Below are 27989 nucleotides of genomic sequence, written 5' to 3' on the forward strand. Positions count from 1 at the left end.
CAATAGTTGGCAAATAGAGGTTTGGTCCCCGCTCAGGAAGTCACTCTGGGGTCTCCACACTGGACTTTTAGCACGGGCCCTGGTCTGCAATGCACAGGGGGAGGTTAGCCTTGAGACACGCTGTTCACAGTGGTGCCCAACCAAGCTAGACACTCCATTAAACAGACAGTTACCAATTCCGCACCTCCTAGGACAAGAGGCATCACATCTGGGGTGTGATGATTTGGGTCGCACCAGGCATCCCAGTTGCACGCAAGGAGTTTACAAAATTCCATGCCCTCCTGGTTTAGGCACAAGGTCTGGTGTGCTATGACTTGAGTCGCACCAGACACTTTCAAACACAGATGCAAATTGCTCAATCCAGGGACTCCCTTGGATGAGGCCCAACATCTGGTGCACAATGACTTAAGTCCCACCAGACCATGCCGCCGCCCACAAAAAGTTACCACTGCTGTGCTTCCATGGGATGAGGCACAACATCTGGTGTGCACTTACTTGAGTCACACAAGACAATCTAGCTGCCCATGAAAATGTATTAATGCCGTGCCTCCCTGGAATGAGGAACAACGTCTGGTGTGGCATGACTTGAGTCGCACCAGACAAACCCTCTGCACATGAAAAGTTACCACTGTAGCGCCTTCCTGGAATGAGACACCACACCTGGTGCACGATGACCTGAGTCACACCATGCACTTCTGAGCACACAATCAGACTCCGTTCCACACCTCACTGGAATGAGGGACAACGTCTGGTACACGATGACTTAAGCAGCACCAGACAAATCTGGTTCACACACACACAGAGGTGCTGGTTCAGCAGTGCCGCATGAGGTAAAATGTGGCCCTGCTATGGGTACGTCCCCACCTACAATGGTCGCAACCAGTGACACGAACACCGCATGCAATGAGTGTGCAGTCAGTGGTTGCACAAGAGAAATGTGGCACACTTGACAACAGCTGGCCTCACGGGGTCCCGCAACCAGTAATCCACTCACTACCAAACAAACTCTTATGCATGACATGGCCCCACAATGAAGGGCCCCATTCCTTGAATACGGGCTGTACTTGGCAGGTCCCCCACTAGGCAATGCGGTCTCCAGATCCAATACTTAGTTCATCTCTCACACCACTGCTAACAGGTAGAATCCAGCATACAACGTAGATGCATAGAAGGGCACGGCTCTCCAGAAGACACAGTAGATGGTGTAGGTCCCTCGCAGGAGGTCTGTGATGTCCCTGGGAGCTCCACGCAGAACAGGGGGTGGGCCAACAAGTCCTTGAAGAGCATACTTCAGAGTGTCACACAGCAGCAAGTAGTGTGCCCAGGACAGCCACGATGCAGGATGGGTGCGCAATCCCTCTCCAGATTCCTATGGCAGTGTGCCACAGCTGTCTCCCTCAAATTTCAGTCCTGTCTACCATGGGGCCCTGGAATGTAGATCCTTATCTTTAGTGGGGCCATGATCTGGCTTTGAGAGGCTGGGAGTCAAAACCTCTCCCTCCAATCTATCCAGCCAGGCCCTCAAATGGCTGAGGTCTGTCATTTCAGTTTTCCAAGTTTTATAGCTATCGCTGGGGAATGTGCAAACTTGAATGAAAAAGGCACACACAAGGGATTTTAGAACATGGAAACGCCTACTTTCTAGAAGTGGCATTTCCAAGGTATTACTGACAAAACTACCTTAACCATTGCAAAGGGTTTGTCATTGGGAATCTATTGATAGTAAACATGAGGAGGCTGCTTCACTGCAATCCACTATTGCAGCTAGGATTAATTATAAACCTTCCCCCTTATTAACCCATGGGTAGAGCAGCTCTCAATGGCAGTGAAAACACACATGGGCATTCTTCATTCCATGGGCACTTGTGCCCTGGCACACGTACAAGCCTACAGGGGTAGCCAGCTGGACACAAGCTTTGAGATCACCCCAAGGGTACAAGTGCACGCATACAGGCCTTTGTGTCAGGTTTAGTGCATATATAAAAACCCTAATGTGCAAATGTGCACATACTGACAAGTTGTGCCAGGCTCAATATACATATGCAAGGGTGCACATATACGCATACCAGGTTCATCACATACATGAAAACACCAGGTTCATCACATACATGAAAACACCAATGTGCAAGTGTGCACATATAGGCAAGCCATGCCAGGCTCAGTATATACATGAAACAACCAGTGTGCATATACTGGTAGGCGCCCCTTCCTAACTTATGTAGGCAGGGTGGGCCCGCACTTTCACACTGTACTTACAGTGGGGAAGCGCCCAGGCCCTAAGGCCACTCAAACAGGATAACCAAAACTTCCCTGGATAAAACAAAAAGATTTGGGGAAACACTATCTCTGCGTGTCAGGTATAACACATGGACACAGATAGAAGCTGATAAGCAGAGACCAATATGTTCAGCAAATAAGTTACTACTCTTTCTTGTGGATTCTCAATCTAACTGCAGATACCTCACCTTGTGAATTTTCACAGGCACCAGACTGAATTTAGAAACTAAAAAATAAAAGTGCTTCTACGTGCTCGGAGGTGGCGCTGTGCGGCCTCTTGCAGACTTCCTTCTGTCAATGAAACAATCAATAGAGCTGCATATAAGCACCCCAAGTGTGTTGATATCAGTTTCTTTCGTAGGCTTGTCTTTGCCCTCAGACACAGAGCCCATCAGTGAATCAGATGGACCAGTGTACAGATTCTCCAATTGGTACCTTCTTAGATTGAAAAGGAAACCATTCCACAGAATTGGGAGGTGGGCGGGTGGTCAGGAATCTGCCTTTAGATAGACCATCCACCAGAAAAAGCATTACCGAAAGTAGGGTATTTGTTCTTCTGATGGATACTTTTAATCACAGATGCCTCACCATGTCAATAGATACCAATAGCGTACCCTACAAGGTGATGGGACTATTGAACGGCTTAAATATAAAAAAAAAACTGCTGGACCCAATGGGTATAAAGCTTGTCCCAACAGACCGGAATAAGTGCTTAATTTGAGCGGATGGTTTCCGGTGCTTGGTACCAGCACTTAATTGTCAACACCGGCACCTTTGACAGTCTGCCACATGGTGGCGGGGTTTGTCTTATATAGAGATGAGCACTACAACAGTAACTTATTAATTCAAAATACATTTAAAATGACTAATACCTGCTATCCAAGCCATTTTATAGCTTTGGGGGCCTGGCATAATTGGAATTGATACACACATGTAGGAGAATGATGGTTAGTGGCTGCATTTGTACTTTCATTGGCAGTGCTGGCTGGGGCAATGGCTGAAGTGGGCTCCTGACAAGGACCCTGGAACTTTTTTTTTTTTTTTTTTACAAATTAAGCACTGACCTCAATGCCAAGGCAATAGTGCTTTTTGAATGTTTGCACTGACGCCCACGCAGCAGCCTGCATACAGCCAGGACAGCACTCTTCACGCCAACACAGTGATAGCAGCTTTATGTTGGGTTGAATGAGCCCTACAACTTTCTGGAGGCTGATAATTTTCCCTGGTTCCTGGGCCCAGAGACTTCAAGTCCCACTTCAGAGTCCGCACATGGCACCTTAAAGTATACCAAAAAGTGATGGATGGAATGCTTGAAATTAATCTCAGCTCCGATAATGATCCGGGCTGCATCACTGTCCATCGTTATTTTGCAGACCATGCCAGCTCAGTTTGACCCAGCCATATGCAAATCCGTCTTGACCCTTCAACAATAGGAACAGTCCAGTCAAGTTGTAACAAAACTATAGCTGGCTGATGAGCCTAAACTAGAGAGAAACTAGTTTGCTTGTGTTGCAGCTTAGGGAGGACAGGCTAAGCAGTACATTTATTTTACATATATGAACACAAAATGAAGAAATCTTTACAGGACACTTCAGTGTTGTTTTGATGTTCCAGACAGTTCGGAAGATCTGAATATCCAGTTCACATGTTCTTCAAAATGTTAAAGCATTTTCCTTAAGTTAATTTGTCAATGGTGTCCCTTCCAGGTAGATGTGCATCCATGTGTTAGAACTGAGAATCCGCTCAGAACAGGCAGGAAGGAAAAATAAAAAGTATTCAAGTGACAGGGCACAGGAAGTAGATCGAGATAAATCAAACACGGGTCATATGTAGACTGGACCACAGAAAGGTAACTCTAGTTTTACATGACAAGGCGTGTAACACAAGTATTGTTATTATTAAAGGTTTTCGACTAGGGACCACAGAGCCAATATCATCAATGAGCTTCCCAAACTCAGCAGGAATTACTGTTCAAATAATAGTTTTAAAATTATTTTTGAAATGCAGTAATTCTGTCTTAACAGCAGCCAGCCAATATCAGAAAATGCAGTCATTTTAACGTTAAAAAAACAACAGATTTTAATTTTCAACAAATAGGCTTGAATCCCTAAACAGAACCTTGTCTTTCTGATGAAAAAAATGTTCTTCGTACCGAAATATAATACGTTTGAGCTCCAAAAACAACGTTGTCACTTTCAACATATGCTCACCAGAACTGTTGTTACATATAGACAGATTCTGTATTTTACACACATTTATCATCAGTATCAAATACCAGAAATGTCGATCAAACATACATAAATTCAAGTGTATTCGTACATGCATAAACACACATACATAATGCAGAAACGGTATCCACTGAGGCCTAGGGGCAAAAAGCACAGCAAGGCAGCATGAACAGACAAGTAGATATAGCGGCTTGAGGTCCTGCGTCTGGGACCTGGGGACTGAGGCTAAATCCCGGCCTTGGTGCCAGACTCAACATCGTGTGATTCCGGGCACATCACAATCTCCCTGTGCCTAAATATGTGTAAGATGTATTTGTGTAATCCTGATTTGATGTACATGAACTTTTAGATCGTCTCCTGCCCTCCCACATTATGTTCAGTGCTCTGTCGCTGCACAGCAATGTTTGCACTATATTAATGCATACATACAACAGGCAGAAGCTGGAATGACTGACAGGTTGCATCTGTGCCTCCCAGGTTCCGGTCTCTGCTGCCTCTCAGGCCAGGGGCTGGGTAGACGTTGCCTTTAAGAGGGCAGGTGCTCACACCACATTTACATTGGTGATGTTGCATGCTATTTTCCTTCTGTGCGCAGAGGGACGGCCATGGCTCAGCAGCCCTCCGTCCACCTTCAGTGTGCCTGAGTTCAGGCCCTCTGCTCGGCTAATGCCTCTCTGAGTGGCAGGGGGAAGTGATGGACCTCCACCCACCTTACCCTGAGCTAGCCTTCGCTGAACTCCGAGTTACATTTTGTGATGTAAGTTTGTGTCCATTTTCAGGGAATATCCCAAACTAGGCCACACCATTTTATCCAGAATTCCCACATTTTTAAGTTAACGTGAAGATGTACTAGAATTAGCGTTAGTATTTAACGTCACATGTAAGTACATAGCAGCTGGATACAATACACCACTATGCTATGCATGCCATGCTCTCATGCCAATTACCTTCATAGAAGCGAATCTTGTCTCGCAGTATCACCATGCCTTTTGTGAGCAGCTGGTTCTGGGGGAGAAAAGGACACGTAAGTCAAACGTTTTCTTTAACTCCGAACAACTTTTACTGGTAGCGGGCGCTTAGTCACTGCAGGATTCCTTTGCCTGTCAGGGACAGTCTTCCCAGAGTTTAATGTTTACATGTTTTGCTACACAAATCATTGTGTGTTTTTAACTCAAACCGCAAAGCCCACACACACAGTTTAGCAGTGCGTGGGTGCACAGCTCTGAAAGGATGACCAAAATATTTTGACTTATCTTTGTAAGCTTTTCGTAATTATACATCAACGTCAAGGTTGGATTGCAGCGTAAAATTAATCTACAGGCAACACAGACAACACTTAGAATTCAATTACATATCGGGTAAGCATAAACCGTACACAACTGGTACCACTCCCATCAGGGCATAAGGTGACCCGAACATAAACCAGTAGGCCACAGGCAGAGCAGGTGTACATGGTGCAGATGGTATGTGGGGCCGTACGACAGGTAACTTGTTATATCATTTGATTATTACATGTTTAGTTTGGTTAAATTGGCACTGAAAAAAGATTAATTTCAGCTTCAAGCTGGAAAGTGATTATTGAAAACAATAAGTTAACTATTGATCTATACTGCTGGGTCCTGTGTGGAGGTGGGGATAGAATACCACATACTTTAATGTATTTATTCAGATTGTGGGGTTTAATGAAGCTGCTGCTTCCTATCTAGAAAGCACAATGTATTTGCAGAAGTGGGGGTTATTCATCTGCTCTCTGCAATACCTGCGAAGAATGGAAAGGTGACTGTAGATGAGTGTAGGCAACGTTCATGTTTTGTTTAGTTTTTATGGGGGGAATGTTTAAAAAATAAAGGACAATTACTATGTATCGAAATGTCACTAATGTGACAAAAGTAACTAATTAGCTGAAGAGGGACTCACCTATGAACTATGGGATAACATACGTTTTAGGTTACCCCATTGAATTGGTTAATGAGAATACTATTTAATTGTAGAGCCTAGAAACCACAAATGAGTACAAGAAACAAAGGAAGTACCACAAACCCGGAAATGAGAGAAAATATTAATGCTTTTGGCATCATGCCCATGAGTTCTGAAACCACTAGCCTTTTGGAAGAACAGCCAAACATGTGACATACACCCAAACACACGCATGCATATACAGGGAGTGCAGAATTATTAGGCAAGTTGTATTTTTGAGGATTAATTTTATTATTGAACAACAACCATGTTCTCAATGAACCCAAAAAACTCATTAATATCAAAGCTGAATATTTTTGGAAGTAGTTTTTAGTTTGTTTTTAGTTTTAGCTATGTTAGGGGGATATCTGTGTATGCAGGTGACTATTACTGTGCATAATTATTAGGCAACTTAACAAAAAACAAATATATACCCATTTCAATTATTTATTATTACCAGTGAAACCAATATAACATCTCAACATTCACAAATATACATTTCTGACATTCAAAAACAAAACAAAAACAAATCAGTGACCAATATAGCCACCTTTCTTTGAAAGGACACTCAAAAGCCTGCCATCCATGGATTCTGTCAGTGTTTTGATCTGTTCACCATCAACATTGCGTGCAGCAGCAACCACAGCCTCCCAGACACTGTTCAGAGAGGTGTACTGTTTTCCCTCCTTGTAAATCTCACATTTGAGGATGGACCACAGGTTCTCAATGGGGTTCAGATCAGGTGAACAAGGAGGCCATGTCATTAGATTTCCTTCTTTTATACCCTTTCTTGCCAGCCACGCTGTGGAGTACTTGGACGCGTGTGATGGAGCATTGTCCTGCATGAAAATCATGTTTTTCTTGAAGGATGCAGACTTCTTCCTGTACCACTGCTTGAAGAAGGTGTCTTCCAGGAACTGGCAGTAGGACTGGGAGTTGAGCTTGACTCCATCCTCAACCCGAAAAGGCCCCACAAGCTCATCTTTGATGATACCAGCCCAAACCAGTACTCCACCTCCACCTTGCTGGCGTCTGAGTCGGACTGGAGCTCTCTGCCCTTTACCAATCCAGCCACGGGCCCATCCATCTGGCCCATCAAGACTCACTCTCATTTCATCAGTCCATAAAACCTTAGAAAATCAGTCTTGAGATATTTCTTGGCCCAGTCTTGACGTTTCAGCTTGTGTGTCTTGTTCAGTGGTGGTCGTCTTTCAGCCTTTCTTACCTTGGCCATGTCTCTGAGTATTGCACACCTTGTGCTTTTGGGCACTCCAGTGATGTTGCAGCTCTGAAATATGGCCAAACTGGTGGCAAGTGGCATCGTGGCAGCTGCACGCTTGACTTTTCTCAGTTCATGGGCAGTTATTTTGCGCCTTGGTTTTTCCACACGCTTCTTGCGACCCTGTTGACTATTTTGAATGAAACGCTTGATTGTTCGATGATCACGCTTCAGAAGCTTTGCAATTTTAAGAGTGCTGCATCCCTCTGCAAGATATCTCACTATTTTTGACTTTTCTGAGCCTGTCAAGTCCTTCTTTTGACCCATTTTGCCAAAGGAAAGGAAGTTGCCTAATAATTATGCACACCTGATATAGGGTGTTGATGTCATTAGACCACACCCCTTCTCATTACAGAGATGCACATCACCTAATATGCTTAATTGGTAGTAGGCTTTCGAGCCTATACAGCTTGGAGTAAGACAACATGCATAAAGAGGATGATGTGGTCAAAATACTCATTTGTCTAATAATTCTGCACTCCCTGTATGTCTTTCTGACTACTGTGATAGCGTCCACATAAAGTCTTGACTATGACTTCCTTATAGAGGGCATGTACGGGCATACGTATGCATAAATGGATCGTCTGGCCTAGCACGGCTTGAAGTTAGACCTGTCGCTTTCTTTCAAAGCGGGGCTTGAGGTTTGCCTCTCTCTTGAAGAGGCCGAGCAGGAAGTCACCGCGGTGCGAGTGGGAGGAGAGTGGCCGCATCACAAGTTACTAGACTAGGGCGTTTGCGGAAACGGGTGGTCAGCACACGGATTACAATGCATATTTGGAATAGCAAATATTTATGTGGATCTTTTTTTGTAAGTAAATTGGGTTTGACGTCCTAGAGTTGAAGGTCCGATCTCACAAATAAACGGAAGTATCGTGACTTTGTTGTACATTTAAATCTGCCATTTCTAAGGATGAATTCCAGATGAGTAGCTGAAGTGGAATTTTATCACGAACAGGATAAGAAGGTTTCATGAAGGAATTGGGAGCATTTCTACAAATTGAAAGTTTGAGGGAAGGCGGGAGGATCTCTGTCTCACTCATATTTTTTTGGGAACCACTATATTCAACACTCAGAAAACATCCAGTATTCAGCGACTTTCTATATTTTTGTACGAACAGAACATTAAGCTATTATTACCTTGCCGAACCTTACCTTACTATAATGCAAGGTTAACCTTTGTTTTTTTTCAGTGATTTTTTGGAGATTATTGATCAAATACATTTTTCTAACGTATGCTCTATTTACAACTGTTTTCTCGCGGTGCACAGCAGGAGTTGGCCGGAAGGCCTACCTTGGCGCTGTGTTATCCTAATCAGCTTTTCTTTCTCTATCATTGTCAAATTGGTGTTTTTGCGTGGTCAGCTGGCGAGGTATGGTGCATGATGCTAACCCTAGGAGGAGAATTTCAGTAGTTTGCCAAGTTTGAGCATGAACCATAACTGGTATGTTAACTGTGTTTTTAGTCACAAAATGTTATTTGTTATGCTGTGCTTTATTTTTAATTCTTGGTATGCACACAGAGTTAGCCTGAAGCAGGGGTTATCCACAGTGCCTGACCTACTGCTAGGCCCTGCGCCCAACCTACATCAAGCACGATGGGATTAACTATAGGTGTGCCCAACCACCTATCTATGCCCAACTGGCACTGTCCATGTTATTTAGCTGTGAGCAGCTGAACTGCCTTCAGGCCTGGATGCCATGCATGGCTTAATATCACAGCCCTTAGGCACATAAACAACACTCAATAATTCACCGATCAGCCACTACTTTTAATTATAAAAAAGTAAAGTACTTTATTATGCACACACGACTCAAAGCAATGCTTCACTTCACAAATATGTACAAGTTGCAAGTGGAAATATGAATGGTGATAGACTACAGCAGTTGCTGCTCCTACAGTGGCTGATCCAACGCCACAATGTCCCCTAACCACGATGAATGCTGTATAATGGGGTTCCACTGTCAGGACGTCATCACAACCATAAAAGAAGAAATATATCATTAGCAGTCAATGTAAACATTATTCAGGTTTGCGAAAATAAAACGTTCCTAAAGCAATATCTGTTAAAAGAAACAAACCACTATTATCCTTAGCTATATCAATATATCAAAGTCCAAGCTCTTGAATGCACTCTATACCGCTCGAAGGTTAGGACCTTCTACGATTAAGGAAATGGCTGGCTACTGAACTGTTTAGAGATCCCACTGAGTAAACTAACCTAACTTCACTGCACCCAGGTTAATTGTACTTCACCATTTTCCACAGTGCTTATTAAGTCTAAACTGCTAACTCATGTATATGCTAGGAAGGCAATCTGAAAAAAGATGACCCATAAAACCTACAGAGAACTATTTCCGATGATCTGAATAGCATTTACATACAGAATCCTACTGGCAGTGACAGAAGAGGACAAGTTCTAACATCTACTTCTGTTTCAGTCTTAACACTTAACTGCTAGACAAGGTCAGCCTTCCCAACTACCTAACCCGCCTTACCATCATCTTTCAAGTCTGTCAAATAGTGACTCTTGCTCTTGAACAGAAGTTTTATGCTACATCACATCAAGGGAGCATTCCTAAAGAGTTTCTTCTAATGCAGCGGAGACTACAATCTTTGTCTAGCGCTCTAAAGGCCATTTGTGCAAATTTTTTTGTGGTTGCAAACGGGCAGATTTTGTGACCGCAAAAATGCATTTTCAAATGTACAAAAGGCAAAATGTGATTTGGTAACTCAATAAGGAAATGCAATTCACATTTGCGATTTGGTATTTGGAGAGGGATGTTTAGGGTTCAGTTTCTTTTTTAGAAAATGTGCAAATATTGTGTTAAATTATAAAAAATATTATTAATTTTAATGATGCAGAGAATAATAATCAAACACCTAATGGAATGGCACTTAAAAAAAAATCCTATGTCACTTGTGAGTGTAATTAATACTGTGAATAAGTTATGACATTTTTGTGTGACATTATTAATGTAAATATGAATGCAGTCATTGTGTTTATGCTCTTCTTGCTCCTGCTCATTCTCCATCCCAATCAATGCCCCTCTACAAGTCATCTCTCCCTTCATTTCTTGGGAACACCAAGTGAATGCCATCCAAGATATAAAGATGGACAATTATGTTGTGAGGTGTGTATTGTGAATGAAGCTGCCATTGTATAACTAAAGTATCATTTTCAAGGCCTTCCGCTTGAAGTTCCATTGTAAGCATACTAATTCTATGAGCCATTGTTGGAGAAATTTTTCTTTTTGTGTTGTATGTCTCCGGAGTGCAGTTTCTGAGGGAGAAGTTGGACAATTCTTTTTTAACCTAAGAAATGGATCAGTGCTAAAGATTTTAAGTATCACGGTGATGTTTCTGATTTGCCAATGTGACCTTAGCCATGACCATACCATGCGGAATTTGCAGAATCTATTAATAGCCTATGTGAATTGTGTATAAAAGCTTTTGTGTCTTGAGAATCTGTTGGCTTTTGGGATTTTTGATCCTGACCTAGGGGCTTTTCATTATTCCTGAGACTTTGTAGTTTTATTAGTAGATTTTCTATGGGATGCAGTCAGTACTCTTTAGGAGTTTGACTCTAAATGTTTTTGAAATGATTTATTAACTAGGGATTTTTACTAAGTTTTATGACTTTGTATTTCTGTGTTTGCGACTTTATTGTGATTCATGATTTTTCTGTGTACCACATGTATTATTATTCCTGTAATAAACTCATTTTGACTTATTTCTGATCTTGAACTCAGTTATTAATGTCTTCATATTTCTTCTGATTTGACTCTGCTAATTTGTGAGTTTTTCCAATGAGGAGTGTCATCCGTTACCATAAGATTAACTAAAGAATATAATAGGTAAAATTCAGGGTGTTTAAATGTTGGGGTTCAGATGGTTATTGGGGTTTGGCTTGGACAAGGGCATCCCTCTCAAATACCCAATTGGTATGGTATGTCTTACTGTTTTTCAAGAATTCTGGTTGCAAAACAGAAATACATTACCTCCAGTTTAAGAGTGGGGGTAACCCGTTCGCAAATGGGAAGGGGTCCCTCCAGACCCATTACCCTTTGACAATGTTAAAAATATATTTTTTTAAGAGTAGAGAAATTTACATTTTATTTTCTTTGAATGTATCCCGCTTTCCTTTAAGGAAACGGGCTGCATTTAAATTAAAAGACCGCTATATTAAAAAGCAATCATAGACATGGTGGTCTGCTGACCCAAAGGGGGCTCAAATTATGACCTACCTCATTAATATTCATGAGTTCGGTTGGTTTGTGACCTACTTGGAATCACTATTTCGTGATACAAAATTCATACATTAGGAATACTGATTTCCTAATTGTGATTCAGAAAAAAATTTCAATTAGGAAATGGGTATTCCTAAAGTTTGTACATCTGGCTCCAAGCTACTAGATAAGATATCGGGTGTGGTACAAGATCCCTGTAATAACTCAATGAATAAATAATCCTTTATTATCCGAGGCAGACAATGGACTAATCTATCATCTGCAAAGCACATGCTCGGAAGTAGTTTCAACAACATTCACTCACCCAATACCAGAACACAACAAATACAATTAAACAGCGCAAGTGATAGTGATAATTAAAATATAACACTTACCTGCAGGTATTCGGTAAAAAACGATCCTAGTTCCGTTTTTAATAAATGCCTGTTAATAAAGAAGAGTGCATATTAAGTAATTATGACAAAGTAATAATAAAAGCTGCTTCATGTCAAAAAGGATCCATTTTAACGCAACGGATGCTATACATTCACAGCATCATAAAGTCACTTTGAGGCATCCAACATCTCATCCCATGTGATCTTACAACTCAAGATACTTCTTCCTAGTGAGGGTGCATCACCCACACCAATCTGGGGGCCTAGTTCTGCAGCCATTGATTAGCACAAACACACAACAGAAGGCTGTTCTTTTGGAATTCACTGCAATTAGATGTATTAAATACAACTAGCATTAAAGATCCTAAAAATAGAAACCTTCGGGACCCTGCACTTGCTTCCCTCCCTAGAACCAGAAGGTGAGTTTGAAAAGCGCACCATGACAATGACTCAAAATAAAGTGGACCAAGAGGAGTCAAACACTGTAAAGTCGTTGTGCTCTTTCAAAACAAGCCGTCCTCAGCTCAGCGTAATTTCTACTGACTCCTACAATGCACGAGTGCCATTTGGGGGCCACAATACCAAATACTGGGGTGTCTGTAGGTTTCTGGACTCAGTTCTTCAAGATGACATGCTTAAAAAATGCTGGCTTTTTAAAAATGTGATTCTTGACACAAACTCCATGTTCTTTTGAATCTCCTAATCTTCTCCTAAAAAGCCCCTTTTATTTGAAAAACAACGGCATTTGATTGTTAAAAACCACAATCCTACAATATTTATCTCAGCAAGTCTGCTACGCAGGGTCTACAGTGTCATGTATTCAATCAAATCAAATCAAATCATTAACATTTATAAAGCGCGCTAATCACCCGTGCGGGTCTCAAGGCGCTAGGGGAAAGGGGGGGTTACTGCTGCTCGAAAAGCCAGGTTTTTAGGAGTCTCCGGAATGCGGAGTGGTCCTGGGTGGTCCTGAGGCTGGTGGGGAGGGAGTTCCAGGTCTTGGCTGCCAGGAAGGAGAAAGACCTCCCACCCGCCGTGGAGCGGCGGATGCGAGGGACGGCAGCGAGCGCGAGGCCAGAGGAACGGAGGAGGCGGGTGGGGACGTAGAAGCTGAGGCGTCAGTTGAGGTATTCCGGTCCCTTGTTGTGGAGGGCTTTGTGTGCGTGGGTGAGAAGTCGAAAGGTGATCCTTTTGCTGACTGGGAGCCAGTGCAGGGTGTCAGGTGTGCGGAGATGTGGCTGTTGCGGGGTACGTCGAGGATGAGGCGGGCCGAGGCGTTTTGAATGCGTTGCAGGCGATTTTGGAGTTTGGTGGTGGTCCCAGCGTAGAGGGTGTTGCCGTAGTCTAGGCGGCTCGTGACGAGGGCGTGGGTCACGGTTTTTCTAGTGTCGGCGGGGATCCAGCGGAATATCTTGCGGAGCATGCGGAGGGTGAGGAAGCAGGCGGAGGACACGGCGTTGACTTGCTTGTTCATGGTGAGAAGGGGGTCCAAGATGAGGCCAAGGTTGCGGGCGTGGTCTGTGGGGGTCGGTGCGGTGCCGAGGGCCGTGGGCCACCAGGAGTCGTCCCAGGCGGACAGGGTCTTGCCGAGGATGAGGACTTCCGTTTTGTCAGAGTTCAGCTTTAGGCGGCTGAGCCTCATCCAATCTGCGACGTCCTTCATACCCTCTTGTAGGTTGGTCTTGGCGCTGGCGGGGTCCTTGGTGAGGGAGAGTATAAGTTGGGTGTCGTCGGCGTAGGAGGTGATGATGATGTCGTGCTTGCGTACGATGTTGGCGAGGGGGCTCATGTAGACATTGAAGAGTGTCGGGCTGAGCGATGAGCCTTGAGGTACGCCGCAGATGATCTCGGTGGGGTCTGAGCGAAACGGTGGGAGGTAAACTCTTTGGGAACGGTTTGAGAGGAAGGAGGCGATCCAGTCCAGGGCCTGGCCTTGGATCCCGGTGGAGCGGAGGCGGGTGATTAGGGTGCGGTGACAGACGGTGTCGAAGGCCGCCGAGAGGTCGAGGAGGATGAGGGCGACTGTTTCACCGTTGTCCATCAGGGTTCTGATGTCGTCTGTGATTGAGATGAGGGCGGTTTCCGTGCTGTGGTTGGTTCGGAATCCGGTTTGTGAAGGGTTGAGCAGGTTGTTGTTTTCCAGGAAGGTGGTCAGCAGTTTGTTGACGGTCTTCTCTATTACCTTGGCTGGGAAAGGCAGGAGAGAGATGGGGCGGAAGTTTTTCAGGTCGCTCGGGTCAGCTGTAGGTTTCTTTAGGAGGGCGTTGACTTCGGCGTGTTTCCAGCATTCGGGGAAGGTAGCAGAAAAAAAAGAAGAGTTGATGACTGCCTGGAGGTGCGGGGCGATGATGTCGTCGGCTTTATTAAAGATGAAGTGAGGGCAGGGGTCCGAAGGGGCGCCGGAGTGGATAGAGTTCATGATGGATTTGGTTTCTTCAGTGTTGATGTGGGTCCAGTTGTTGAGGGTGAAGGCCGGGGGTGCGGGTTCGGTGATGTTAGGTTGGGTCTGGTGTCCGAAGCTGTCATGGAGGTCGCTGATCTTGCGGTGGAAGAAGGTGGCGAGGGATTCGCACAAATCCTGTGAGGGCGTGACGGCGTTTGCATTGGCGTTGGGGTTGGAGAACTCCTTGACGATGCTGAAAAGTTCTCTGCTCTTGTGGCTGTTTTTGTCCAGTCTGTCGGTGAAAAAGTTCCTTTTGGCAGTGCAGATCAGGTGGTGGTGTTCGCGGGTAGCGTTCTTGAGGGCGGTCATGTTGTCAGCGGTGTGGTCTTTGCGCCAGGCCTTCTCGAGGGTGCGACAAGTTTTCTTTGATTCTTTGAGCGTGTCAGAGTTTTTTGGTGTTGGTCTGTTGATGCGTGCGTTTGAGGGGAGCAAGGTTGTCTGCGCAGTTGGAGATCCAGTTTGTGAGGCTGAGGGCTGCGTCGTTGGGGTCGGTGGTGAGGGTGGGTTGGTTGGCGGCGAGTGCGGAGAGGTGTTGCTCTTCGGGGATCTTGTTCCACTGTCGACGAGGGATGGGTTGAGTGCGGAGGTGGCGGGACTCGCGTCGGAATGTGAAGTGGACACAGCTGTGGTCGGTCCAGTGTAGAGCGGAGGTGTGGCTGAAGAAGATGTGTTTGCTGGCGGAGAAGATAGGGTTGAGCGTGTGTCCGGCGATGTGGGTGGCGGTGTTCACCAGTTGCTTGAGGCCGAGGTTGTCGAGCAGGGCGGTGGTGTTGGGGTCGTTGTTCTGTTCCAGATGGAAGTTGAGGTCGCCTAGGAGGATGTAGTCCGGCGAGGCGAGGGCGTGCGGGGAGATGAAGTCAGCGATGGCGTCGCTGAAAGGGGCGCGCGGTCGGGGGGGACGGTAGACGAGGGATCCTCTGAGGGTGGTCCTGGGGTCGGTGCGAATTTGAAAATGCAGATGTTCAGCGGTGAAAGGGGTGTCTTCGGTGGAGGTGGTGACGCTGATGGAGTCTTTGAAGACGATGGCGATGCCTCCTCCTACTTGGTTGGTGCGGTCTTTTCTGGAGATCTTGTAGCCTTCAGGGATGGCAGTGGCGATGTCTGGAGCTGATGAGGCGTTTATCCAGGTTTCTGTGATGAAGGCGACGTCCGGAGCTGTGGAGTCCAGGAGGTCCCAGAGTTCAACGGCGTGCTTGTGGACAGAGCGAGCGTTGACCAGGATGCACTTGAGGTGGTTGATGGCGCGTGGGCTGGTGGTCGTGGTAGTTGCGTGGTGGAAGATGCGTTTGCAGGAGTTACAGGCGAAGGGTCCATGGGTGCGCTTGGGGTGGGCTTGGAAGCAGGTGTTGGAGCGCCTGGGGTTGAGGGCGTGGAGGGTGGTGGGGTCGTAGCGGGGTAGGGGAGGGCTGGGGACCAGGGGTCGTGGCGCTGGGCGCGGGCCAGGCGCGGACGGGCGCAGACGGGCTCGCCTCTGGCGCGCCAGCGCGGTCGCACAGCGGCCGCCATAAGAGGGAGGAGGGGGGGAGGGGTCAGCTGGGGGTGAATGGGAGCTGGGGGGCGGGGGAAGTGCAGGAGGTCGCGGTGGGAAAGCGCGAGGGAGGGGGGGGACAGGTAGAGTGAGAAGAGATGGGGGAGGGAGGTTTAAGGGTGGAGGGGGGTGAGTGTTAGAGTTTTAGGAGAATAGGGAGATAGATAGGAGTAGGGTTGAAAAGATAGGGGGGGTGTAGAGGTGGGTGAGAGGTAGAGTGAGAGGATAGGGAGATAGGTAACAGAGGGGGTGTCGGGACGGGGGGGAGAGATAGGGAAATAGACAGATGGAGAGATAGGTGGAGAGATAGAAAAATAGGTAGATAGGAGGAGGGGGGAAGTGAGGGAGTTAGGTGGAGAGATAGGTAGAGGAGTGAGGGAGGCAGGTAGCGAAAGGGTAGATGTGGGTGATAGTGAGAGATAGGTGGAGAGATAGAGGGGGTGAGGCAGGAGCAGGAGGGCAGACACAGGGGGGGGAAGAGACAGGAGTCGGAGAGGACCGAAGAACAGAAGAAGCGAAGAACACAGAAGAACCGAAGAACACAGAAGAACAGAAGAGAAGAACACAGAAGAACAGAAGAACACAGAAGAACAGAGAAGAACAGAAGAACACAGAGGAAGATGCAGGGGATGAAGAAGCAGAAGAGCAGACAAACAGAAGATCAACAGAGAAGATACAGAAGACGAAGAGCAGGAGGCAGAAGACCACAGAGCAAGATGAGGAAGAAGAGAGGCGACAGGAGAGGCTGAGGAGCACACAGAAGAAGAGAGAAGACGGGGAGAAGAAGAGTGCAGAAGAAGATTGCAGAGGAGGAGCGAGGAGGAAGAGACAGAGAGGAGGAAAAGAAGCAGGAGCAGGAGAGAGGGTGAGTAGCGTGGGGCAGGGCGAGGGGCTGGGAGGTGGGGGGTACTTACTGTGAGGTGGGTCTCAGGAACTCAGGAACCTGGAGGAGCTGCAGCGGCAGGGGGAGCGACCTACCCTTGGGTCAAGGGTCGCTACCACTGTCGCGCAGCGGCCGCCATAAGAGGGAGGAGGGGGGGAGGGGTCAGCTGGGGGCGAATGGGAGCTGGGGGCGGGGCGTGCAGGAGGTCGCGGTGGGAAAGCGCGAGGGAGAGGGGGGCAGGTAGAGTGAGAAGAGCTGGGGGAGGGGGGTTTAAGGGTGGAGGGGGGTGAGTGTTAGAGTTTTAGGAGAATAGGGAGATAGATAGGGGTAGGGTTGAAAAGATAGGGGAGGGGGGTGGTAGAGGTGGGTGAGGGTGAGAGGTAGAGTGAGAGGATAGGGAGATAGGTAACAAAGGGGGTGTCGGGACGGGGGGGAGAGATAGGGAAATAGATAGATGGAGAGATAGGTGGAGAGATAGAAAAATAGGTAGATAGGAGGAGGGGGTGAGTGAGGGAGTTAGGTGGAGAGATAGGTAGAGGAGTGAGGGAGGCAGGTAGCGAAAGGGTAGATGTGGGTGATAGTGAGAGATAGGTGGAGAGATAGAGGGGGTGAGGCAGGAGGGCAGAGACAGGGGCGGGAAGTGACAGGAGTCGGAGAGGACCGAAGAACAGAAGAAGCGAAGAACACAGAAGAACCGAAGAACACAGAAGAACAGAAGAGAAGAACACAGAAGAACAGAAGCGAAGAACACAGAAGAACCGAAGAACACAGAAGAACCGAAGAACACAGAAGAACAGAAGAGAAGAACACAGAAGAACAGAAGAACACAGAAGAACAGAAGCGAAGAACACAGAAGACCGGAAGAACACAGAAGAACAGAAGAGAAGGACACAGAAGACCGGAAGAACACAGAAGAACCGAAGAACACAGAAGAACAGAAGAGAAGAACACAGAAGAACAGAAGAACACAGAAGAACAGAAGCGAAGAACACAGAAGACCGGAAGAACACAGAAGACCGGAAGAGAAGGACACAGAAGACCGGAAGAACACAGAAGAACAGAAGAGAAGAACACAGTGGACCGGAAGAACACAGAAGAACCGAAGAACACAGAAGAACAGAAGAGAAGACCACAGAAGAACAGAAGAACACAGAAGAACAGAGGAACACAGAGGAAGATGCAGGGGACGAAGAAGCAGAAGAGCAGATGAACAGAAGATCAACAGAGAAGATACAGAAGACGAAGAGCAGGAGGCAGAAGACCACAGAGCAAGATGAGGAAGAAGAGAGGCGACAGGAGAGGCTGAGGAGCACACAGAAGAAGAGAGAAGACGGGGAGAAGAAGAGTGCAGAAGAAGATTGCAGAGGAGGAGCGAGGAAGAAGAGACAGAGACGAGGAAAAGAAGCAGGAGCAGGAGAGAGGGTGAGTAGCGTGGGGCAGGGCGAGGGGCTGGGAGGTGGGGGGTACTTACTGTGAGGTGGGTCTCAGGAACTCAGGAACCTGGAGGAGCTGGAGGAGCTGCAGCGGCAGGGGGAGCGACCTACCCTTGGGTTAAGGGTCGCTCCAATGGAATGGAAAGGGAGGTGAGGTTTACATTAGTACTTAGAGTTAGGGACACCCAGAATAATATTCTATCTTCATAAGAACTTGTGGACCACTAGAGCGGCTCATTAGTCCTAATAACAGATGTTTATTGTTACCCAAGTCTTCGGGCTCTTTTATCAACCTCTTAACGATAAATGGCTGAGTGGGCCTGCCAGGACACAAACCTTTGACTTAATGGTTAACCACAAGTGCCATAGATAGGTTTATGTGAATTGTGTGTGCAGAAAACCCATAAAAAGAGGTCATGTTTATTTACAGATAACTGTGAATCACGCTTAAAGTTCACAATTTGGTCTTCCAAAACATATCAGGAAGAACTACTTCAGTATGAGGAACACCCCTTAAATTAAAAATAAAAACAGCACATTTTGTTGTTCAGTTGTCAAAGCAGTGATGGACGTCTGCCAAGGACAGCAGCCCTTAATCCTTATAGAAACAACTATACATTAATCAAATTCACAAATTATTTAATATTTTTTTTAATTAACAAATAAAAAATATACAAAAATCTAAATTTTAATTTCTTGAAGATTTGCTTTTATTCCTAAAAGACGAAGTGCTATTCGAGACTCTAGCATGTTACTTAGTCTTTTTTGCTCTCAAAGCATGCTCTTTAGCATATTACTTAGAGCCTCATTACAAGGCTGGCAGTCCTAGGACTGCCAGCCCGGCGGTGGAGGTCGGAACGCCGCGGGTGTGGCCATCCAAACACCACATTACCTCATTAGCAGGTAGATCTGGCTAAAGACTGCCATCCCCGCTAGCAACATGGTTCCCAACGTGGTGACAGTGGTCGGAGTTGTAACCAGCCAGGGCAGCGCTGAACTCAGCACCGCCTCGCAGATTACAACCCCACTTTCCGCCAGCCTTTTCTTGGTGGGGACCCTGCCATGAAAAGGCTGGTGGAAAGTGAGTGCTGGGGGACACAGGAGATGCCAATGGCAAGGGCAGTTCAGGCTCCCCCCCTGCGCAGCACCATCAGAATGCACACTATCTGCACATTCCGAGGATGCTGGAGTGCTAGGATATTGGCCTTGGCTCTCTTAAGGGATCAATATCCTAGCACTGTTCACGCTGGTCAGCTCGGCAGGAACACGTATTACAACGTTCCCACCGGTCAGCCCGGCAGGAACATTGTAATACGCTCAGAGGGTACGTCACCGCCATAGCAGTGGTGTCCTACCTGTGAGTTTGGCTGTTCCATGGTCGGACCACCAAACTCATGAGGTCCTTAGTCTTTTTTGCTCTTAGTACATGCTTTTTTTGTTGGTGCAAATTAGTGGTTCGATTGAAGAACCACTTGTCAATAGTAGGGTTTGCTGTACTTGCCCTGCTCCCACAAATCAAGCAAAGTATATCAACTTGATTTTTAGCCTTCATGTCAAGTGCAAGTTCCTTCAAATTTAGAAAGCATTTGAAAAGTGAAATTATACTTTTTTTATGAGTATAACATGTTTTAATCTGACAGTATTATTTAATTGAATTTTCTAAACAGTTTCAGGCCTCCTAAGTGGGTTTCATGGATCCTTAGGTATCTGCAGGCCTCAGGTTAAGAACCGTTGGTCTGAAGCATGCTCTGCGAGTTTATTTCTGTTGCAACGTTCACAGACTCATAAAGTAACCACTATTGCAAATTGTAAAGCAACCAACACTATGCATTTTGTGAATGGTAGCTATTTTACAATGTGTACATATATTTCAAACATTTGGATTCATGTTTGCTACACACATATAAAAGGTCCAGATAAAGAGATCAATAAAAAGGGATATAGAAACATGGGTCTAAAAGAATGTTGTTGGTGCATGTTCAAGCCAAGAGTATTTAACACAAACGTTTTCATTGACCCAATACAATAGTTGATGTACACATTAAAGGCATCCATATACTATATTAAAACTTCCTATTTAACTTTACTCTTACTTAAGCAGCACCCTTCTTGAAAAGTGAGGCTATCTGATATTTATTTGATATTTAGCTACCAACATTTTTTTTGTCTGCGTACAGACAGTTTTAGCTATGTGGTAACACAACACAATATAAGGCACAGACTAAAGCGCTTTGGGCTAGCTCTTATCCATACATGCCAAAACATCCAGTGTAAGCAGGAAACATCTTTTTTAGCAATAAATCCTGCTCTTTCAGCTTTTTCTCTTGCCTAAAAAACACCAATAAATGTTTATTAGAAAATTATGTAACCCAATTTTTTTCTTTGGATCTCTCTCTCTTAGCCGTTCCTAAATATTGCCATATATGCTTTTGAACTATTGGCTTGCTTTAGTGAGCCCTATTGCATCATCCTTGAAACTAATCCATGGCATTTCGCAGATGGTTACATTTTCTGCTGCTGTAGAAGATGGAACTGGTAATAGCAAAAAGTAGTCCTTGTGGTTGTGGCACGCTGAGTCTTGATACAGCAGCACGTTCAGTATACATGGAGGGGGGTGAAACCAATCAACTGTACACTACATCACTGGCAGCCGAAGATTAACTTCCACTGCTTGCTGTATATGGGCTGATGCTTCTTCACTCTATAAGTACACTATGGCAGGATGTGCAAGAGCCATCATAGATGACACGCTTGTTAGCCACATACGTAGGAGCACGGGTTGTGACAGCTTTGTAAATGGAGAAGCTAGTTTTGAAGACGGTGTGGGTTGGCAAGGGGAACCAGTTAAGTTCCATAAGTATGGGGCTGACATGATGCCATTTCTTAAGACCCTGAAACATGCTGCGGTGTGTAGGATGCCCTTAAGTGGGAGTCAGGGAGGCCATTGAGCAGGATGTTTCCATCATCCAGATGGAAAAATACAAGGGCTGGAACAGTAATTTTGAAGTTTCCTTCTAGAAGGAACTGTTTCAATGTCTTCAGCAAAGAAGCTGGGTCAGGCCATCCTTGTTTTCTTGACAATATGTTCCTTGATATAAATGCAGTAATATTGTTTTCCAAATATGATAGACAGGCAGACAACCAAACAGTGGCAGCTCGTCCATTTGGGTGGAGGAGCATTGTCCCCCCGCCAGCAGCGGCAGCTGCAAAACCTTTGAAAGAAAACGATAATAAACTATGTTTATTATTGTTTTATTTAAAAGGGGTGGGGCCACAGGGGTGACGTGCCCTGAGGTGGGAGTGTACAGCACTCCCCCTTCACAGCGCATATGTGTTTGGCCGGCAGTCTCAGACCGGCCAAACACACATGCACTGAAGGCTCTCTCCAGCCCAGCGAGAGAGCCTGCACAGGCTCCCAGTCTGCCTGAGAGCTCTCAGCCAATCCTGATGCTGCTTGTCGCAGGGCAGGCTGGGAGCCTGTGCCTGCAGAGGCATGGCAGAGGAGGTAAGTGGTTTTAAAAAAAAATATTAAATTTAAAGTTTTTTTCCTCCCGCCTCCCCCTCTGCCCCGCCCCTTGAGCCGCTACTGCAACCAAAGCCAATATTCATCCCTCTGACCCCTCATTCCTGCTCCAAAATATATTATATAACCTGCTACCTATCCACCGAAAGTACTTCTGCAGCTTGCGAGGGCTAGGAAGTGCTGTACATGATATTCTAAATGAGCGGAGATGTGAGACATTAAGTTAAGAGGGTGCTAACTGAATAGTCTTTTAGGGGATTGTATTGGCTGATGATGTATTAATTTTGTATTGTGATTCTCTGAGCCGATTTCGCATTTTTCCCACCTCAGGCTTACTGCATGATTTACACTGTGTATAAAAAGGGCTCATTCTGAAGGTGAACCAGAGTCAATCTATTCATTCTTCGATAGTAGACCCATGTCAAGGTCTCTTGTGCTTAGACATTAAAATCATTTTCCAGATTCCATGCTGTATTTGCTTGAGCTTTATGATATATTGCCTTCTGTAATTAAGTTTACATTCTTTAATAAACTTTTATGTTTTCTAACTTGTGCTCTGACTCAAGAAAGCATGTGTCATTTATTTGGTCATTTTGATTCTGTTAGGGGCACATTACTTTATCTGTCCTTGAGGATAACTCTGCGCCCATCCTGCGCAGGTGCTTTATCTATTATTTTATCAGACTATCAAAATAGCATCAACATTTCACAAAAAATACCCGATGACAAATGTTTGCAATATTAACTTCACTCCAAAGACACACACACTTCCCTGAGACCCCACTCAATGTTTAACACTTTTTTTCTGTTGAGAAGTTTTTATCACATTTTTGTCATGGGTCTGGTTTCACATGTATTGCCTCGGTCAGATTAAAGTATATGTCTACCAACAAATCATGCCAGTCTATTGAGGGTTCCTTATTAGCTAGAGTGGGTATCTACCAATTATTTCCTTGTGTTAGCTGTAACAGGTCTCAAAATGTCTCCCTATTAACATGACATGTTTACAACTGCTACGATCTGACGTAGGAAAGATATCTTGACCTTAAAATTACTAGTGGAAGAGGGGGCTGCGTGAAAAGAACAGAGATGAGGAAAGAAAAGAAGGAGAATGAAAGAGGATGATATCAGCAGGGAGAAAGTTAGTGAGGAGGAGAGGACAGGTAAGAGAAAGAGGGAAAGATGGGTAAAGGAGATAGAAGAGAAGACAAGCAGGTGTGAGGAGAATTGGTTAAGAAGCACAAACGAGGGATTAGGAGAAGAGGGAACGGGTAAGGAGTGGTGGATGGGAATACAAGAGAAACTCAAAAGACAAGGTGAAGAAAGGAATTGAGAAGATGAGTATGAAGAGAAACGGATGAATAGAAACAGGAGATATCTGGCTAGAACAAGAAATTAAAGAAGAATAGGTAAAGAGGAGGGCCCAATCAAATGACTGCTTTTTATTTTCTCTTTCCCTTGGACCTTTTTGAAATTTAAGGTCCGCCAGTTTTCACACTAGGTAAAAAGAAGAACAAACAAGCATTTGCAATGTAACGGGTCACGCGTTTGCTCATGTTAGAGCTGATCACGTTGTAAACTCCTAACCCGACTTTTCATCTATCAGCAAAAGTGCTTTTATGTACCTAAACCGAAAAAGTGAAATTAACTGTGTAAAGCGCTCGACTTCTGCCAAGCGAAATCGCGCTAATAAAATAGAGAAAAAGTAGTCCACGATCCGACAGAAAACAGCGAGCCTCGCATGTTTTCTGTACTTGGTCGCTGCGCTCGAGGAAAGCTAACCTCCGGAAAAGGCATGACGTGTGCATGCCTTCGACTAATGAAAGCAAGCAGATTTTATTAGGCAAGCCTACAAACCAATGAAACACGCTGACGTGACGTCGACAGGGCTCCGAGCCCTTTTCTGATAACTAAAGTGCCTCGCTGCGATACGCATGCGCGAGCGCATCCAACGCAGGCTCGACCCTAAAAAGTGGGACAGGACAAGGCAGATTATATGGATGGAAACATCTTGTTCCTTAGGAGGTACAGAACAGAGTATTGACAAAACACTGAAAGACCAGCAAAAGGGAAGAGACGTGGGCTCGTGTATGACAACTTGATCTAGGAAGGGCTGTTCTTAAAAAAACAGAACAAAATAAGAAAATATGGGGCCCATAAAGAGACTCTCGATTGACACTGAAATCCAATTTCAGCTTAGAGCTTTTTGTTGGAGATCATTATGGGGTGGGGAGTGAGAGCAGCAGATGGCCGACTACATCCCTATATGATATTCCTTCAGTATCTGTGGGTCTTTTGATTCAGTTTCACCTAAGGGCGGCTCTGTTGTCTAGGTATATCCTACAGTGCACTGTCTTATATGTGTGCACAGTTTCCTTCTTGTTATAAAAAGAAATAAAGAGAATATTAAAAAACACGAGAAATAATTCCCTGCCAGGTAAAACTTGTCCATGTTTAAAAAGCTTTATTTATAAAAAGAAAAGCACATACGAGTATCATCTTAATATATATCGTGTAAAACCGGCATTTACAACTTATACTCTAAGTATAAAAAAAATGAGAAAGCTTTTATAGGAACATTTTAGAATCATAGGGCAGGGAAAAAAACAATAGATATAAAAAAAACAGCACTATGCAAATACATTAGTTAGAAAGTCGGTCCTCACATTTGTAATTTAGGAATCTAAACTTTGCATAAGACATATAAACACAAAATCATATAATATAACTTGTAAAAGTTTCAATTAATGAGATTACTTTAAAATACAGAGGCAGACAGATAACATTTACAGTGGATGGAAGTTTTGAGCACATATCTTAGAAGTAGGTAAAGCTTGATTACCAGTATCTTGAAGAAAGGTATGCAGTGGGAACTATAATAACTACCTGTTTATGTGTATTAGCACAGGAGGAAGCGTATTTGACATCAAGTTTATGAAACTTGTCCGTGTTTTTAACAGTCTAATGTGGGCGGGAATGAAGAGGTAAACAGAAAGGGGGTGGAGTCTGCCTCTAGAAAGCGCATTGATGAATGAAAGCTGCAGATATGTGAAAGTGAGATCTATGTGTAATTCTTACTTTAGGTAGTTGCTGAGCAATGTGATAGCACAAGGAAAGCAGGCACAACCATCCAAGCTGTCCGACAGAGGGCTACATTTTTTCATGAAGTGTGAACTTGTACACAGCGCATGGTGTCAAATTTTGCACCTTACTGATATGACAACTCATGGTTTCTACTTTTGCATTTGATAATTTTAGGATAGCCCCTTCCACCAAATGGAAGAAGTGTCCAGCCCTCCTGCAGACCATGCCCTCAAAACCACCTTTCTCCATGCCCGTAAATAAGCATAATGTCATTTTCCATCCGCCTATTTTGATTATGCTTGGAAAAACATTTTTTCTTGATAATTTAGCATTGGTGGGGTATAAAACAAAAATCACAATATAATCATTGTAGCACCGCTCGCACATGAAGTTACACCATACAATGTTTAGTAGATTCTGGTAACTGATGTAGTTCCTAGAGCATTCTGGCAGTTGCAATTCATAGTTTTATTTTTTATTTTTCGCAGTATTTACATATCTCGAAAGCATTCCAGTAGTTGTAGCTCATATTATTTCGCATTGTACTGTTCATTTCGATTTAAGTAAGCAAAGCCCATTTTTGTTCCTGCTCAAAAGACCATGGCTCACTTATACTCGATGTATACAAAACAATACATCTTTGTTGTGAGTAATTTTATGTGTCACGTTCTGCTTTCACCTTCCTAATAAGCACAGAAGGCTGAATTGTCTATAAATAGAACACAGCGTATTGCATCTCAGCCTCTCAACACAGATCACCCGAGATTAAACTAGAAGTTCTTGGAGAAGCTGAGCCAAGTTCAGGTTATTTCATCTCTATCATGCATGCAAACTTCTCTGGAGCCCTCCCTGTCAATACTGTCAACATAAGACACTATGATATGACAGATAATTTTTAAGCAATTGGTCTAGAAATAAGCAAAATTGGGTACCAATTAGAAAACCTCCATATTCTGGCAGAACTGCCTGGCAAGAACTACAACCTTTATCCTGTGCACGTCCAAACACAGCTGCCTTTCATATCAAGATGCCCAAGTCAACTCAAGATCCCACAAAAGGCTTCAATTTCAGAGTGTATTGCTGTATTGTCCATCCACAACATAAAGTTTACCCTTAGTGTAGCCTGGATGTGGCTTAACAGCCAAAGCTGCCGACCTTAGAGCGGGGGATCCATGTTCTTGTTGTGGAATTGGCTCAACATCCTGTGATTCGGGGCAAATCAGTTAATCTCTCTGTGCCCAAAGACAGCGCCTGGATACCCTCACAGGTGATTAGCCATGCTATACAAATCCAGGTATTATTATCATCTTATTTAGGTCTTATCAAAGCCTCCTTTACAATTTTTCACTCTGCTTTCTGTTCAATTGTTCAGTTTGTGAGACAACAGCAGGTTTGTGTAACTATTAGACATCCCTTTAAATCAAGTATTTTTAAATGCCCAAGAAAACCAATGTCAAAGTATATTTCTGAATCTTAGATAGAAATGGTCTCCCTTTTTCTGGACTTACTTAAGGATGAAAAACTTACTCTGCAAAGGTCTTGATGGATCTTGGCTGAGAAGACCGCACTTGATTTTGTCAATTATCAGAGGAGTTGGTTTATTTATTTTATTCAGGGTTTCTTTTAAAGCACGTCCCATCCAAGGGTATTAGAGCGCTATGCATATTATAAACGATGGAAGACGGAGCTTCAACTTACAAAGAAGAAGCCATCAGAACCAGCATGATAACCAGACACAAAAAAAATCATTCCATAATGATGCAAGAGTAACTCTTCATGTGAGCAGAGCAATAGATGCGAGATAGAACAGCAGTTTAGAAGGAAAGATAAGGCGTCACTAAGACAAGTGAATGAGAAGAAATTAAGGGAATGAGGAGGATGAGATAGGGGAGGAAGTAGGTGGTTTGTCCAACTGAGGTAAATACTTAGAGAACACAGGTTAACAAAAAGCTATATACCACACGTAGTTGAGACAAGAAAAGTTTGAGTTATTTATTTATTTAATTTATTTTTAAAGGAAGCTTCTAAGGATTTAGGGCCATATGTACGAACACATTTTCCCATTGACACAGAATGGCAAAAACCCTTTGCTACATCTGGCCCTTAATCCCTACAGATAAGGAGTTCCAAACTGTTATCACAGGACCAGAAAAGGTTTGACTCTCTTCTTTGGGCAGTACATTTCTTGAATGCTAGAGTGAGATTTGGTACACTCCAAGTTCTTTTTTTCTGCTAGTATTTGTATAGTTATGAGCAGATATTCAGCACTGTTGTGGTCTATGGATTTGAGGGTGATGCACTCTAGTTTATGCTTTATTCCGGCTTTAAGAGGTAGCCAAGAAACTTCTTTCTGCAGCGGCCTGATATAATCAAGCTTCTTGAGCCTGAGATAAGTCTGGCCACACAGTGTATAAATGCTCTGACAAGAGCTAAATAAGATGCACAAACGTCATTAATAGATGATGTGAAACTTCTCTGAATACCAGTATGTGGAGAAGTATCTCTTCAGCAAACAACTAAATGACAGAGGCCTGTTCTTCCACGTGGAAAAATAAAGGATTCTAACATGCAATGTCTTTAGTCTCAGTATTTTCTGCGACTTTCATTTTAGTGGTGTCCAGACTACTTAGTTCCTCTGACTCAAGACTATTGTGTAGGATCCTTTGCTGTTGGACTACGTCATTCTTACTCTGATTAGATTTCTTCAGGCCGCAAACGGTGACCCAAAGGCTA

The 27989-nt window shown here is 44.5% G+C and overlaps 1 protein-coding gene across 3 annotated transcripts in view; it reads right to left on the reverse strand.

The window, feature by feature from the left end:
• The window catches only part of PRR5 (proline rich 5), a 500142-nt gene that overhangs the window by 113328 nt on the left and 358825 nt on the right, over positions 1-27989 (reverse strand). For all 3 annotated transcript variants that reach the window (XM_069228276.1, XM_069228277.1, XM_069228275.1), the window contains 2 exons: positions 12363-12411; positions 5453-5510 (listed from right to left, as the gene is read on the reverse strand). In XM_069228276.1, coding sequence (XP_069084377.1) covers positions 5453-5510; positions 12363-12411 — 107 coding nt within the window. The remainder of the gene's footprint in view (positions 1-5452; positions 5511-12362; positions 12412-27989) is intronic.

Source organism: Pleurodeles waltl, chromosome 4_1 (genome assembly GCF_031143425.1).
Source record: "Pleurodeles waltl isolate 20211129_DDA chromosome 4_1, aPleWal1.hap1.20221129, whole genome shotgun sequence".
In the NCBI taxonomy this organism is placed as follows: domain Eukaryota; kingdom Metazoa; phylum Chordata; class Amphibia; order Caudata; family Salamandridae; genus Pleurodeles; species Pleurodeles waltl.